The sequence below is a fragment of the Tinamus guttatus genome, unplaced genomic scaffold (assembly GCF_059628265.1).
Source record: "Tinamus guttatus ecotype Peru unplaced genomic scaffold, ASM5962826v1 Tinamus_guttatus_pri_ptg000150l, whole genome shotgun sequence".
Classification (NCBI taxonomy): domain Eukaryota; kingdom Metazoa; phylum Chordata; class Aves; order Tinamiformes; family Tinamidae; genus Tinamus; species Tinamus guttatus.
This window is the reverse complement of record NW_028288684.1, coordinates 7593300-7609911: the sequence shown is the minus strand read 5'-3', so window position 1 is coordinate 7609911 and position 16612 is coordinate 7593300. Positions and strand designations below refer to the sequence as shown.

Sequence of the window (16612 nt, the reverse complement as noted above, 5' to 3'; positions counted from 1 at the left end):
TTACATTACCAAGGTAGAAACTGCATTGTGCATGCTATATGAGTAAACTGGAAATTGTGTATGTTGTGTATGTCCATCCTAGGGAGAAAAAAATAAAGAAACAGAAAATGCAGACAGGTTTTTGCACATTGAGACACAAAAATAAAAATTGACAAGATTCTTTTTTTGTTGTTTTAAAAGTCTCAGGGCAGGAGGTTGTCCAGAAAGAAAGGTATCCTGGTAGCTTTATAAAAATAAATAATATCTAAAAGCAGGTGAGATACTTGGGCATGGAGTAATTGCAATTCTGTAATTAATCTCTTTCTGTAAAGTTGTGTAGGTAGAAGTCTGTTTATTCCAATATCATTGCTGTTCAGCACATGCCTGAGGATATAAGACCTTGAAGGGAAAGGCAGCGTGCAAGTGAACTGAATAAGAATCAGAGAATTGTTAAGGTTGGAAGGGACCTCTAGAGATCATCTAGTCCAATCCCCCTGCACACGCAGGGTCACTTAGAAGTGAGGTGGCTCAGAAGGTCTTGGTTGGCTCTTTGTTTATATTTCGTGTACGTGGACACGTGGGACAGTGCCCCACACACATTCTTTAATAATTTTCTTTAAATAATTTTCTATAGCAATAAATGGCAATACTTTTTAAAAAAATATATACTGCTTTTGCAACTCTTGTATTGTTGCTGATTTGTATGCAGGTAACAGTAGTTTAAGGGAAAAAATGAAGTGCTGCCCTTTTATAGTGGATACCTGAAGCTTTCAGTGCAAGGACCTTATCTGTTGTGAGTTAAGAGCTAACACCTTATCTCACGAGGATGCTTTTGGAAAGATTCATTGGATTTTTATTTCTGTTCTCCTTTCTTGAAGATATTTGGGCCATAGGGTGTATATTTGCAGAGCTGCTAACATCAGAGCCAATATTCCACTGTCGACAAGAAGATATCAAAACTAGTAATCCTTATCACCACGACCAGCTGGACAGAATATTCAACGTAATGGGTTTTCCTGCAGGTACGTATTGTATTTTTATCACTGCTGTTTAAAGAAAGATATTTGTATTCCTTTCTTAGCATATGAAGGTGGCAGCTGATCAAAGCAGCAAAGCTGTTCAAACACAATCTTTGTGAGTTATAAAACCTAGAATGTAATGGTCATTTTAAATAGTTTTTCTTTATTCCAATATGGTTATCTTTGTGTAGACATGTATCATTGTTTTATAATGTAAAAGGGTTATGCTTAATGGTGGATGATAAAAGTCAGAAGGAATATTTCTGGGTTTTTTTGTTTGGTTGGGTTTGTTGTTGTTGTTGTTGTTGTTGGGTTTTTTTGGTAAGTTTTTATTTTAGATTTGGAAAGCAAGTGGTGATTGAACTGATGAATGAAACCAAACAAAAATGCGTATATTTGGTTAATATTCCACAAATGTGTGGTTTTTTGCTAAATTAAGCAAAGAATTTGGAAGCAGAGAGGGATTTTTTTTTTCTTCATAGAAAATTTATATTAGTCATCACTGAAACAGAAAAAAGAACTAGACAAGAATCAAAACTAATGACTATGTGGAGATTCTTTGTTACATTTTCTCTCAGCATTGGCCATCTCATGTTTTTCTGCAGACTGTCTTACATCTTTTCAGTCAATGGGCTGCCCTCTAATGTTTATAGGATCGCAGGTGTCAGAATAATAGGGGGCTTATTTCATTTTATAGTCGTCTTTCTGCCCACTGTTTGTGTTCTTACTCTTGTCCATTCAGGGTTGGTAATTGTTTTCTGATGAACTTTCTGCTTCTCCATATAAAGTTTATATTGTTGGTTTCTATGTGGTTCTAGTATTTTCTTCTTGAATTAGTTGTCATTTTTCTACTTTTATACACTTAATTATGTCTGTTTAGCCTAATTCTGGAAGAGTTGCTTTGATGTATCAAGTACTTTCCTTTTTTGCTCTTTGCCTGGGTGTTTTACCCTTTTTCTTATGTGTATGGTGATTGTACAACTTACATAAGCAGATGATGCTCTGGTTATTTTGTGACGAGATTTGTCTAATGCTCTACATTTGATTTGGAAGTCTTTGGTTCTTAGTAGAATGTATTATTTTTCAGCTAATTGCAGCAAATTATTTTTTGCTCTTTGCTTGATATTTTCCATAATTGAAGTAGTTTCACCAGCCTTTATGAGGGTTGGGGAAAAAGGGAGCAAGTGGAAAACAGAAAGAATCTCCACTGATTTGTTACTGGTTAAGTATTTTTGAGCTTCTAGTGTTCTGTAATTGGGCTCAGTCTCAGTAAAGATTTGCACTGCTTGTCTCCACAGTCTCCTTAGGAGATGCAGAGTTTGTGGTGAAGACGCTTTCTAAGCCAGAGATAAATGTCTTTGTGTAACTGCAAAGTCGTAATTATGAATTAGCATGCATTAGTTAATCATTCTGGAAGCACATGGGTAAATTGCTGTTAGGCTGGTAATGTGAACCTGGCTTTATCAGGTCACTTGTGGGCTGGTTTGAGCTCTGCTGCTCACTGCAGATTAACGGGTTAGCTTGTCTGGCCAGGGCTCCAACATGTTCCTTCCTGAGTAAATGACAGTGGTTTGGGATATTTTGCTTCCTATGGCACCCACAGAAGATTAAGAACCTTTAATTTGAGTGTTAATGTTACTTGATCTAAATTTTTTCTAGTCAAACCCTTCCTGAGTAGTTAGGGGATCTGTTTTAGGTCAGGACTTAACAGATTTGTGAAGTATCTTGGTGATTTTTTTCCTATTATTTAACACAGTGCTATCAAAGCCTCTTATCAGAAGCATGTGTACTCCTGTAAAGAAATCATTACCATTCCTAAATAAACTAGGATACATGAAGGTGACAAGTAAAATGGCTGCTGTATTTTTTTATTCTGTGTTGTATGTACACACAAAGCAATTCTCAGGGTAGCTGGCAGTTGTTCTTAAAAGTCGTTGAGTTAATCAGCACATAATTGGAATACCTTTTAGGTATTCATTAGACTTGTTGTGAACAGGTGATGGAGGAATGTGAGTCAGAGAATACAAAGATAAAGTAACTGCAACATTAGAGAAGTGCCATGAAAAAAATGAAGGTTACAGAGATACTTTGAACGCTTTCGTGCTTTACTGGAGGATGGGGGAACAAAAAATTCCAACAAATATTTTTTTTCATAGATAAAGACTGGGAGGACATAAAAAAGATGCCTGAACATTCAACTTTAATGAAAGATTTCCGGAGAAACACGTAAGTCTGGGTTTATTTGAGCTTTCTTGAGTAAGTGTATTTTCTCTCTCTCCCCCATTCCCAATTTATTGTAGCTGAGGTTGTTTTCCGTGTAGATGCTACATGATGACTGTGCAATGGCCGTGGCATAGACTGGAGAGAAAGAAAAATAAATCTGTTTTTTAATGGTGAGCTTGGCCTTTTGCCTTGATGTGATCACAGAGCACTGATCAGACACTAACTGTAAATGGCAAAGACTCAGTGCAGTCACTGCTGTCAGCAAGACCTTGAATAGCTATAAAGATGACTAAACACATCTTTTCACAGCTGTTTCCACATCTGTAACATTGGAAATTAGTCTCGTGTGAATAAAGCTACATTTTAAAAGAAGACTTGGCATCCTGATACTGTTCCCAGAAAATCTTGGGTATAATTGGGGTATAAGATAGTATATGAAGACTACAGAAAAGCCTACCTTAAAGGTTTCATGTCACGTTGCCAGAGGGAAGTGCCCACAGAGGCCACTGCTGGCTGGTTGTTTCTGTACTGATAAGGTTGAGGGATGTTTGCCTGTACTATTACATACTTTCCTTGCATCTCCTATGATGCTGCAGCAAACCATTAGAAAATCATATTTCTGAACTTCTATTTAAAAGAAAAGGTATTTGTGGATGTTCTTGAAAAAAAATGATGTGCATTTTAGGATAGTGTGAAGATGGACTTAATTATTTATCTTCATGTTCTCTGGCTTAGAAATATCCAGAATAAAATTGTGCAGACTGATGCAAAGAGTGCAGTTGTTGCAAGACAGTTTATATCTAAGCGATAGTTTGATGTCTATATGTGTCTTGAATCATTTTTTTAAGCAATCTTCTGAGGGTGGTAGTTTTTTTCTCTGCTTTAATGTATTAGCAGTGAAGGCTATTCTTATTAATATTTCTTGAGTGCTAAGTAAGCTTTCCAGTATCACTGATTTGAATATTAGAAAATTTACTTTTTTCTTTCTTTCTCCAGGTATACCAACTGCAGCCTTATCAAATATATGGAAAAACATAAAGTTAAGCCAGATAGTAAGGCATTCCACTTGGTAAGTTCCTGCATTTATAAAACCCGAAAAACTTCATTTAAGTTATAATTGTGCAAATTGAGTGGTGAGCTAGTGCCAAACAGTCTGTGACTAATTTTATTTTCAGTATTCCCAAAATAACTGATACTTTGCAAGCTGAAAACTGCAAAACACTTCATTTTCTCATATCAGTAAAATGATTGTATGAGTCATTCGTTGGATTAGTTCTGGAATACAAAACATGAGAAGTTTTCAGTTTTTAACAGCCATGATAATTTGTAGTTGCAGTGTTGTTGCAAATCTTAAGCATTTTGCTGATTTGCAGCATACTTTAAAAGCCTATTTCTGTTTTTACAATATTTCCAAATGCATTTTTTTATATATTCATTACTGAGCTTCATTTGTGCACTTTGCAAAAACATGACTCGAGTTTTGAACATTTTAGTGCGTCTCCCGTGCTGCTATATTCCTTAGTAGCTTTCTTTTGAAAGCTTCATAGTTCATGCAACTAACCTCTGTAGAATGAATGTATATATGTGTGTGTGTGTGTGTATGTATGTGTGTGTTTGCGTATAGACACACGCAAATTATTTTTTAACAGAACTCTCTCTAAAATTATCCATTTGCTCAGCCCTGAAGGGTTATGTTGTTTCAGGAATTACTGAATTGAACCTTCTCTTTTGCATTTAAAAAACACTCAAGTTTTTAAAGTAAGCTTTAGAGAGAGGGAGGAAAAAAAGTAATTTAATTCTTTCTGCATTGACGTTTCTCTTTTGTTGTTGTTTCCAACTCAGCTTTATATGTTTTGAGTCTGGAATTATAAATATTCAGTTATGGAGCTGCAGTGAGAGAGGAACTACAGGAGGGTTTTTTGATGTTGGAGATGAAAGAAACAAGTTGGAGAAAAAGGAAAATAGTAAAGAGGTCTGGTGGTTTGAGGATAGACATCTTTTGTTCAAGTCATTTGAAGCTGCACATAAACCCAATGTGATGACTGGACCCAAAGGTTCTTATGTAACCTACTTTTATTTATTTATTTTTTCTGTTTAATACTTCTTCCTTTGTATAAATTTTGAAATCTGCCCTTCAGTCAAAGAAGCGCTGAGGCAACATCCATGTTGACGTGCTCACCATGAGTATTTTCTGACTGCGCCTTCCCAAGCAGATATGAGTTGTACTAAAGATACGTTAACAGAAGCAGGGAAACAAATTCCCACCGGGAGGGAGAGGAGGAATCTAACTGTTGTGGGTTGTTGCTGTGGTGGGTGGTTGTTTTTAACCTTAGTAGAATCAGAAACTTGCTTCTATATGTTGCTGGGCAGTCAGCATATTTACGTGTAATCCTAATTAGTTTATGGTAGTGTGTGCAGAACTGAAGAGCCTTTTACACAGGCAACAGAGCCTGTTCTGTCCATCCTCAATTCTGTTTTTACCAGGTGGCTATTAATAACAGAGCTTCATAAATGCATTTTTAGAATTTACCAAGATGCTCATATATCATTTCAGTATGAGAATACACTTTTACACTTACATTGGGTATAGCAGGTAGATAATATGTAATATTCCTATCAAAATATACATATTTGTGGAAATTAATAAGTAATTCAGTAAGCAAAAAGCAGTGGACATGGAATATGTGTTCAATATGATATTTCAAGTGGAATGGGGTTTGGATATAAAAATTCATTCTTGGGCCTGGCCCAAGGTGAAGCAAATTAACAGAGCAACTTTGCAGATCTTTCTCATCCACCCTCTAGGCAAATGTTTTCTGAAATTATATATATGTAAACATAAATACTTTCTAATTGCACTTCTTATTGAATAAATGGGCAGCCTGTCACGCTACAAATCTGACTTCTGACATACTTAGAGGCCAGATCTCTCAAAATTAATCTTATGTAGCTGAAGTAAACTCTAGGAGTGGATGACTTAACAGGAATGGATAGTTGAGAAAGTTTTAAGCAAATTCTGTCTAAGTAGAAACAGGCATGGTAGATTTCTATATCATAGCTGTGCAATTTGAGATAAAAATCTGATCTGTGCAAAAAATCTGCATGATGTTACTAGCCACTCAGTTCCTTGTAGATGTGCTCTGAGATCTTGCTCTTTCAGAAGCTGTCCCCTTAGTCTCTGGAGAGAAACAACTAAAACATTGTTTTTCTGGCATCCATCTTCAGTTGTGAAGCATCCCAAAACTAGTATTCCAGGACTGATAAATCTCTAGACTTGTGATTGCTAATGCTGAAATGTTTTGATTTTGCAAATTGATTTAGCCAGAATTTTTCCATCTTTACTAACATTCGTGTACATGAATTGTCACATGAAAAACTTAGTTTACTTGGGACAACTTCAGTTCATTCCTGCTTTTCGTGTTTATTTTTATTTATTTATTTATTTATTTATTTTACTGTTTTTCCTCTTCTGATTTGTACGGTTATGCCTTACAAAATGAGCACCCAACTGCTGCTCCTGTTTGATGCTTCATCTTCCACTTGGCCCCAGCAATCCCTGTCAGGGGTAGCGGGATGGTCCCAGTGCTGGTGGTGTCATCACAAAGTCACGTAAAATACACTGCGTTTGTCAGGTGATCCCCTAGGCTCCTGTTTTCTCAAAAATATTTGTAGCAATAAGTAAATTCACTTTTCTGCTCTTCGGTGCCCTGAACAAAGGAGCAAAATAGCAGTTTGGGCCTCTTCCATGTGGTGATAGTTGCACACTGGTTAATCTTTTCTTGTGATTTCTGTTTTCTCTTGCTGACTGTGGCCATATTTATTCACATCTTGTCAATATGTGACAGACAGCAGCTTCATAACCCAATTGCCAGAAGAGCCACCAGAGTTTTGCTTTACTTTATACTCTTGTTATAGTATTCAGCACATTGGCAGTCTTTTTCCCTTTTTCCTTCCCCTTTTTTTGGCTCCTGGGATTGTTTTTGAACTGTTTGAGAGAACAATTGTTCTATTGAAGCTGATACTCTGCAAAACCCACATGCAGACTCAGATGAAAATTTTTATTGTGTGTCTTTGCTGATGGTGCAAAAGCAAAGCTGGATTGAGGGTGTTAATACATATTTATTATGTTCTTAACCTTGTGATTAAAGCTGAGGAGGGGAAATGTACTTTGTAAATCCAGCTGTCTGCAACATAGTGGCGTTCAGGGAGAGGACCAGCTCCTACATAGACCACAATACTGCAGATCTTTACAGAATTTCATTCCATGAAAAGTACAAAGACAAAATGTTGAGTGAATGCTGTTTTAGCATGTAATTTTTACCCTTCCTATCAGATTTGTGATTGGGGGGGGGAAAAAAAAAAAAAAGGGAGACAGTGCTGTGAAAGTCTAGCATTTCTTTTGAAGAGTGATGTCAAGGACAGTATGTCATGGTATAGTTTTGCCCTGGATGCTGTATTCCATGGCAAAACATGATAATTCCTTATTTATTGCTGTTTTCTGCAAAAGATCATCTAATTCTGCCCATATATATTGCTTTCTGCAAAGTAACTATTGGTGCTTTTGGTGATGCTTTTAGAATGCATCACTGCTGTTTCAATGCTAGAGTCAAAGGGAAAGTCACTCTAGTCTGCTCTTAAAATACAGGAAAAATATTGACACGCGACATCTGTAATGTGTTTTGACTGAAAATCACTGTTGTGATGTCACAGTGACAAATGTAGAAAGCACAGCCAGCCTCTGATGTTTGTGCATGTGCAAAATGAGAGCAGAGCAGTGAAAGCAGAACTAGGGCTATGTTCAGGATTGACTCTTGAACCTTTATGTTGTGCTGGATTTCGTGTTTGCTGCTGGTACTTGGAAGTTACTCAAGATGAGTTTCTGGCCATGTGTCCTAGGCATTCCTCATAGCACATACTTCTAAGTAGTAATATTCGTAATTCCTTTCTTTCAATTTTTTCATCTTGCTTTGGCTAGGTCAGTTTGCCTTTTTTTTTTTTTTTTTAATTTAATTTAATTCTCACCTACATATTTTACCTTAAGATTTTTTTTCTCTGCTGCCTATTTCTGAAACATCTTATATGCCCTTTAAAAAAAAAAAAAAAATAGGTATGAGCTAATACCAAGGGTGCTTCTTAGCCCTCAGCGAACACTTAGCGCCAGGGTAAGAGGTGCTTTCTCAAAGGGTAAATTTTGCAGCATTTAATGGAAAAGAATTCAAGTTTGCTTGTGTGTTTTGTAAAATTTTATTTTGCGTTGTCGTCTTTTGCATATTCCCACTCTGTGGTTTTCATTGCTTTTAAGCAGACACAGGCATTTTGGAAAGAATATTTCTTCAGGTATCTGATGTGATGTCCAGCAGCTGTTGCAGAGATGAAAGCTGAGGTCTTGACCTGATAGAGCTCAGGCTGCAGCAGAGTTCAGGCTTGACGCACTGCATCATGAGGTTTAAAAAAAAAAAAAAAAAAAAAAAAAAAAAAAAAAAGCTTTTGCCCAACTCCTCTTTGAAGCAGCATTCAACAAGCAGATGTGTCTGGGAGTCCATGAGCGGATAACTTTGCCACCCATTCTAGCATGTGTTTTTCTGGCCAGCTGAGTTTTTCTGATGTGCGTTGGCTGCATTTTCTTTATGGTGTGAAGATTTCCAAGCTTTGGATAGTGTTTTGATAATACTGTGAGTGACAGTGGAGTTGTACAGCTATGAGAATACTAAATAACGAGCAATAATGAGTAAGAAATCACATTTGTTTCCTAATTACAAAGAGCTATTAAATTTGAATGTCTAGGGTTGTGATGATGCTACCTGTTAAGGGCAGCGTAGTTGCAGAAACCAAGCTGAATATGTTCCTGATGGGTCTTGTGGGAAGTGAAAAGTGAGGGCATGTTGTGGAGGCTCTTTGAGTGTGTTTGTTGGAACATTTGTGATTAGAACTGAGTGTTCAGGGCTTTGCCTGCAAAAATAGGTTGTTCAGTGGGAAACTGAGTATTAAATGGGAGAGTGGTGGTTGTAGTTTATGGTAAGGTTGTTAGAATTAAGACAAATCTTATCACTTATTTTTTCAGGAATTCTGCAATGAGGTTTTTTAAGCAGTCCTGATAACACAACACTTTTTCTGTTTAATTTTGTGCAGCTTCAGAAATTGCTCACTATGGATCCAATAAAGAGAATTACCTCAGAACAGGCTATGCAGGATCCCTATTTCCTAGAAGATCCGCTTCCCACCTCCGAGTAAGTGGTTGGTTTATTAACCTGTCGGTGCCCCCGAGATGTGGTAGCAACACGTGCTTTTTGTCTGCTCGGCACTATAAATACCCGCTCGGGAATATTGAGCTAAACGCTCCCTAACAACCAAGGAAAGCGATAAGGGCTCAATGCCATTTGAGGGTTTTAAAATTAAGTAGCGTTCTTATAAATCCCTTCCTTTATGGAAGGCTGATCCCATTAGTGGCAGCACTAATCCCGTCACTCACTGGCAGGTGGATGGTGCCGCGCGCCGCGGAGCGGGGCCACACGCCAGTTAGGGAACGTTTCTCTGTCCTGGCCTTTTGTTGGGAATTCGGTGGGTGGGGGACATGGACTCCGTGTCTCCCCGCTTTTATCCTTCACAGCTTAAATCTGTTTTCTTTAAACACTCTTCTCTATTTTTGCTTGTTTGCTCATGCATGGAGATTGACAGAAGGAAGAAAAATTAGGGACAATGAGTGATTTCATTTTTCATAAGAGGAAGTAAAAAAGAGAGGCTAGCCAGACAGTATGATCGTACACCTTTTTAGGAGAGTAGTTAGCATATCCCATATATTCTCTGCTATTGCCTAGGGAGGAGTGTTTAAAATATGATATGTATATTTATAGCAATTCGTTTTTTAAAATGACGTTACTTCGCTTAAAACCTACCAAATTATTTGTAACAGCTCCTGGCCTGTATAGCTTAATGTCATCATGTGAATGATTTGCTTTTGTGGTCAAGCTGCTTTTAGGTCAGTGTTCAGTGGTTTGTTGTTGTTGTTGTTTTGGGTTTTTTTTTTTTTTTTCAATCTTAATTTGGCATTTTAACATGAACTCACAATGAATAATTTGCTAATAGGTTTATAGAGCTTTTATTATATTTTACTGATTAAGGGCAGATAAATCTGAATTTGCACCAGCAGTGACAAATTCATGTGGTCCTTGAGATATGAACTGACCGATAACACTTCTGGCTATTCTAATGTTTTGTTACAGATCATTTTATTAATAGTCAGTGAATTTCTAGGGTGTACTTCTAGACCTGAGGTTGTGAATTAAACTATACTGGGATTAAGAAAGCTCTCTGTGTTCTTGCAGGTGTGTAACTAGTGGTCTGCCTTTCCAGAAACCAGTCTTGTCACCAGAAGCAGTGAAAATCGCAATTTAGATAAGTTTCAGAGGTCACTGAAGATTTAAAAAAAAAAAAAAAAAAAAAAAAAAAAAGTAGATCTTATAAAGTTTAGAATATGATGAAAGTAAGATAGGGAAAACAAGGGTGCTAGGCTATGGGTCAGGCAATTTGAAACTAGAAGAGGTGAAGTAAAATCTTACCAGACTAACCAGTCTGTTCTAATATGGTGATAAATCGACTTTCTTGGGGGGCCAGTGTTTTTGCAGGTTGTCAAATCCCTTACCCAAAACGAGAATTTTTAACAGAAGAAGAACCAGATGATAAAGGAGACAAAGTAAGTATAAGAACAGCAGCACAGTCATGCCTCTCTGGCTTTCACCCTATTTCCCTGTTTTCATCTTACTTCATGTACTGCTTTTGAGTTTAAGTTTTTCTTTGTGTTTAAACACTTGAGAAGAACCAGCAGCAGCAGCAGGGCAATAACCACACTAATGGAACTGGTCATCCAGGGAACCAAGACAACAGCCACACACAGGGACCCCCACTGAAAAAAGTGAGAGTTGTTCCTCCTACCACTACCTCAGGTGGACTTATCATGACCTCAGACTATCAGGTATTTGTTTCCCTTTTTTTAATGATTTTTGCAACAGTACTTTTTTAACCTAAAAAAAAAAAAAGTCTCTAAGTGTGAATGTAATAGATGGCATTTTCTGGCATCTTTCAAATCAAATGAGTTTTGTTGTCTGTTTGCCCATCCATTCTCAAGCTTTATGAGCTAGTTTAAATCAGTGTCTAGCATGATTGCAGTTACTAATGTTTTACCTTCATATTAGAGAGTGTTGATTGTGGACCAGGATCCTATTGTGCAGCGCTCTTTGTGACCTTAAAATACCACTCAAACTGCAGGCCTGTTCAAATATTACGAAGCAAAAGGATGTTATAATAAAAAATTATGAAGTGAGAAAGTGGGCAAGAGTTTTAGTTGGGCAAAAGGATTGGAAAGTTGTGTCCTGGTTGCCAAAGAATTGGCATGATCTTATCATCTGTATTTGAAGACCAGCAGAGATCTCAGGCTGTGTAAACCCAGCGCTTTTGAAGATCGAGGTGAGATTGTAGCAATTGTAGTGACTGCAGAAGGATGGGTGTGGAGAAGAGAAAAATAAAGAAAAAGACTTAGGGGAAGCTTGAAAGCTGTGTTCTAGCCTTTGTGCTTTTGAGCAGTTTGTACCAGATGTCCTCCAAGACTGCCCAGGGGCATGATTCTTATCCTCATGGAAATCTCTATGTACTTCCAGCACTATGCAAAACTTGCAAGAACCTAAAAACGCAAAATAGGATCATTTTCAGCAGCTTTATTGTGAGATAATCCCCAAGGGCTTTTGCTAAATCTGTCCTGGGACGTCAACACCATACCAGTTTTCAAGCTGCTCTCTGTGTAGGCCAGATAGAAAAGCCTGAAATCAGCGCTAGCTGTGGTGCAGCAATGTGGCGTTCCTCTAAATATAAATATCATTTTTCAGTTAGATTGTGTGTCATGGGACACTCATTTACAGGAGATTCATCTTTTTTAATTTGACAAGCCAGTTAGTCCCCATCCCAGACTTTGAACTGGATCTTTCTGTTCCATTGCTTCCGTGTGTGTCTGTTTAAGAAAGCACTCACATACATTCCTATATCTAAGAGAAACGGGTGCTGGGCTGGGTGCGGGAGCCCTTTCTGCGTGTCCCTCACCTCGTTTTGCTGCTGCAGATGAGCCAGCTTTGGCTGCCACTTTTGTGACTGAGGCCTGAGGTGTGCTAGCTGACAAATCCAAAGACTCAAAGGTCCTTGGTGGGAGGTGTTTCTACCTCACCGGAGCAGAGGTGGGGTCGGCTCTGTGCCCCCCTCTGCTTTCTGATACCCATCCAAGGCTTAGTACTGGGGCACCCTTTTGCAGCAACCTTAATTTCAGAATAGGCCTGCCTTGGAGTAGTGGTAACTGCTGCTGCTCTTACTATTTGGCTGCTTCTGGCTAATCTGTCCATGCAGAAGGCATATCACCCTGCTTTCAAAAAATGCAGCTTTTTATTTGCCCCCAGCTTTGCAAGAAGGCAAGGAGGAGATTTGCTCTGGTTAAGGCATCTCAGAAATACGGTGAGATGTGGACTTGCCAGCACCGGAACAAGAGCAGTTAAAAGCTCCCTATGGGTGGTTTCAGGTCTCCCTGGAAAGAGGGGGGGGGAAAAAAAACAACCACATTCTCTGCTTCTGATCCTGCAACTTGAGGAGCTGGCAAACGAATAGCACCAGGCCACAAGGCAGCTCTGTTTTAATCAAACACCTGCCCCTTTGTTGGTTCGGAGCGCGTCAAGCTCAGCGGGCAGAGCTGGTGCAGAAGGGTTGCCCTCTCCTGGGCAAGCCTTACCAAGGCAGCTTCTCCATCCACTCAGAAGCTGAACTGCTCTCCGTAGAGCAACTTGACCTCATGTCCTTTTCTGTCATGCATAAAAACAGTAGGCAACATGCCATGGAGTCTTGATTCCTTGATTTCTCCTTCAAATTTGCAACATGGCACTTCCAAAGCCCCTGTGACTAAACGGCTTGGGGCAGTTCTGCTACTCCCAGCGTTGGCTGGCGACACCCCTGTGGGCGCTTCTCGGGATTCAGAGGCTTCTGCTTCCTTAAACACACCCTGAGTCTCCCCTACAGAGGGGGATGAGCCCAGGGTGACCCTCTGACACTGCTGGGGATGAGTGACTTAGTGCAGGTCTCCAGACAGGCAGCAAATGTAACCACGGTTTGGTCTCCGTGCTAGCTGTGAAGTGCGGATTTACTCCTGCTGGCAGTAAACGTTGGTCTGGCCCTTTCCTCCCCTTCCCACTGTGTCCCCCTTAAGAATTAGCTCACTCCAAAGAGCTGTGTTCTTAAGTAGAACTTGATTTCCTTTTTTTCATATTTGCCGTTATCTCAAAATCCTGACTCTAATTTCTGTTCTAAATGCAGGATGACATAAAAATATTAATAGGAGCTATTATTTACTATTTTATGCTCTAATTTATAAAATCTTTAAGGGTATTTTAATATTTTACTTTCCTCTGATATTGTTTCACCATAGCTTTGCATATTGAGGTCTTGCTAGCTAAGCCACAGTTCTAGAGTATTCCCCATAGAGAAGTTTCCAGACCTGTGCTAGGAGCTGCCTCTGCCCGCAATTCCAGTGAGCCTTGTTAGCACAGAAGTTACCAGTGCAGTTTCCAAAAGCTGCAAAATTGTGTGTGTAAACATGCAACAAATACAGCATTAACAGAACAGCACAGTAGGTTAAGGAAAATATGTAATGGATGAAGTATTAAGTGGTTGCATGTTTATACTGCAAGCCCCCCGTGCAGCCGTTGGTGATACGCGCTGTGTCCGCGACTTGCTCCGAGGACAGGCCTGTTGCTGCCTGTGCCTGTAGCTGGTCTGCTCAGGGCATCCTGCAGTGCGGAGCGCTCTGCTTGGTAAAAACTCACAGAGACGTTGGCTGGGAGGGAGCTCTGCAGAGTGCCCTGCTGGGAGCGGGACTCTCGGGCAGGTCGGCCAGGCTTTGCCCACCGCGGTTGTGGAACCGGCGCAGATGGAGCCTCTGCAGGGCACTGTTGGGCTGCTCCTTCTCAGGAGGTGTCGTGGGGTGGGAGTGCAGGGGTAACTGCCCCTCCCAGCCTTGCAGATGCCCCCGTCTGTGCCTGCCGTAGGCAAGTTCAGTCACCAGAGCCCTGGCGTGGGGCTGTGGGCTGCGTTCAGGGTCCCTCAGAGCCAGCAGCCCGGCCCGCCGGCCTGGCTGCGCGCGGCGCTAACGGCCTCGCTTGCCTCCCGCAGCGTTCCAACCCCCACGCTGCCTACCCCAACCCCGGGCCGAGCACCTCGCAGCCGCAGAGCAGCATGGGGTACTCAACTACCTCGCAGCAGCCGCCGCAGTACTCGCACCAGACGCACCGGTACTGAGCGGCGCCCCCGACGCCCACGCACCGTCCCGCGGCCCCGCGCCCGGCCCGCGCCGCGCGAATGTACCGTCCCCGCCGCGACCCCCTCGCCGCCACGTCGCACCGCGCCTCGGACCCGCGCCGGGGTCACACTTGAAAAGAAAGTGCTGGCACAGCCTGTGTTGTGGATACGCTACTTCCATAGTTTACTTGACATGGTTCAGACTGACCGACGCGTCTTCTTTCTCCAGTGACAGTCTGTAGCAGTTGAAGCTGTGAAATGTGCTAGGGGCAAAGCGTTTTTGTTGTCGTCTGTGGTGAGTTCTCTTGATGTAACAACTTTTCTCTGACCAATAGTACCCGACATCTTTGAGCTGGTACTTGAAGCATACAGTATGTGTTAACATGGCAAAAAACAAAATGGCAAAACAACCATGACTCCGATTGCGGTAATTTTGATATACATTTCTTTCTAGTGACTTTGGTGGGTTGGTTCGTTTTCCACATACAGCAATGTTTTGTGACCAACGCAATTGCTACAATGAGATTTTTTTACAGACATGAAAACATTTGCATTTTTTTCCAGCAATTACAGACCTCCCAAAGATTAATTTCCAACATGAGTTTGTTTTTGTTTTTAAATCTATGACTTGACTGGTATTAAAGCTGCTATTTGATAGTAAAATAAGTATGTTGTCATTGATATGAACATGTTTGGTTCAGCAAACAAACTGAGATGATTGTCATAGTGTTTTATTTTTTCCTGTTGGTGTTAATGATTTGTGAGCATGCTTTGGGATTACAAAAGCATGAGTGATATTTCCTAAAAAGGTGCGGCATTCATTCAGATATTTCGTCATGATTTTTGAGACCCAGCTTGGTGTAGTGGATTTTAAATTTCGTTCAGTTAATTATTTTTTTAAAATGTTCGCACGTTGTTTAGGGGTGCCATTCCTACACAAAAGGATCAAGGTGTTAGGAGAGCCTTAGAATTTATGAGGAAAAAACTATTACATACAATGTACTGTATCAAACTATTTTACATGAATGACGCAAGTATTCTGAATAAAAAAATTAAACATTGTTAAAAGCAAGGTGTTATGTAATAAATTTATTTTTCATAAATCTGCACATGAGCTTTGCCTGTATTCCTTTTTAACCTCAACAGTCCTGCTGCACCATCACACATCTCTATTGGGTTGTGTTCTCAGAAAGCAAATCTAACGGGGTTTTATTGCAAGTGGGTAGGGTTAACCACTAAGAGACGTTTTGTAAAGAGCAGAAAAACTCCAAATCAGCTGGAGATGCAGCAAAACTGGAGTTCACTGTTAGCTACGATTCACAGATGGTGTAAGGGGTTTTCATCTGCATCATCTCAACACGCGCTGGTTCTTGTCCACATGTTTCTTCTGGGGTTTCTATAGTTCATTCTTATCTTGATAGCTGACTCCACTACATGAATTTCTGGCATCGGTATTTCCTGCAATGTATCCAGATTTCCACAAGTGTTTCAGGTAGTATGACCCTAAATACAAAATAAGAATCATTTATATACAGGCTTTGAATTTTTCTCACACTTAATATCTCTAGATTTTTACTACAGACTCAAATCGTAATAGAATAAGTTTTATTTTTTCACTTTGGCTAAAGTATTACTTAGATTTTTGCTATCTTATGAATGCATATTCACATTAGTGCATAATAACCATATTAATGCGCATGCCATTTGATACCAGTATATTATTTCCTGTGCATTGTTGTAAAAAGAGGAATACACTAATTTCATTTTTCCAAAGGTAAATGGTTCCAAATGTCAAAAAAGTCTTTGATGTTAGTTTGCACTTGAATTTAATTTTTTATTAATAAGGTATCTGAGATGAAGATGCAGCTTATCAATTGATTTTAATAAACATAAATTATACTCTACATTTAGTTTTAAATTCCTGCTACTCAATTTGCAGTCATTTCATTCATTTCATTCTATTATTAGTAGCTATATTGCAGATTAATTCAACAAACTGAGCTCCTGCAGGAACATCAAATATTTGAATTATACTTAATATTTGAGTTGTTCTGATTTCTGAGCCAGCTGGT

At 39.6% G+C, this 16612-nt stretch overlaps 1 protein-coding gene across 6 annotated transcripts in view; it reads left to right on the top strand.

The window, feature by feature from the left end:
* CDK8 (cyclin dependent kinase 8) overlaps positions 1–14560 on the top strand; it is a 62103-nt gene extending 47543 nt beyond the window's left edge. For 5 of the 6 annotated variants that reach the window (XM_088522265.1, XM_088522264.1, XM_088522262.1 and 2 more), the window contains 7 exons: positions 858–1001; positions 3155–3224; positions 4218–4290; positions 9351–9448; positions 10833–10911; positions 11032–11190; positions 14415–14560. In XM_088522265.1, coding sequence (XP_088378391.1) covers positions 858–1001; positions 3155–3224; positions 4218–4290; positions 9351–9448; positions 10833–10911; positions 11032–11190; positions 14415–14540 — 749 coding nt within the window. In that variant the 3' untranslated portion in view covers positions 14541–14560. The remainder of the gene's footprint in view (positions 1–857; positions 1002–3154; positions 3225–4217; positions 4291–9350; positions 9449–10832; positions 10912–11031; positions 11191–14414) is intronic. The other variant, XM_088522263.1, reaches the window with a different exon arrangement.
* Positions 14561–16612: the final 2052 nt, after the last annotated feature.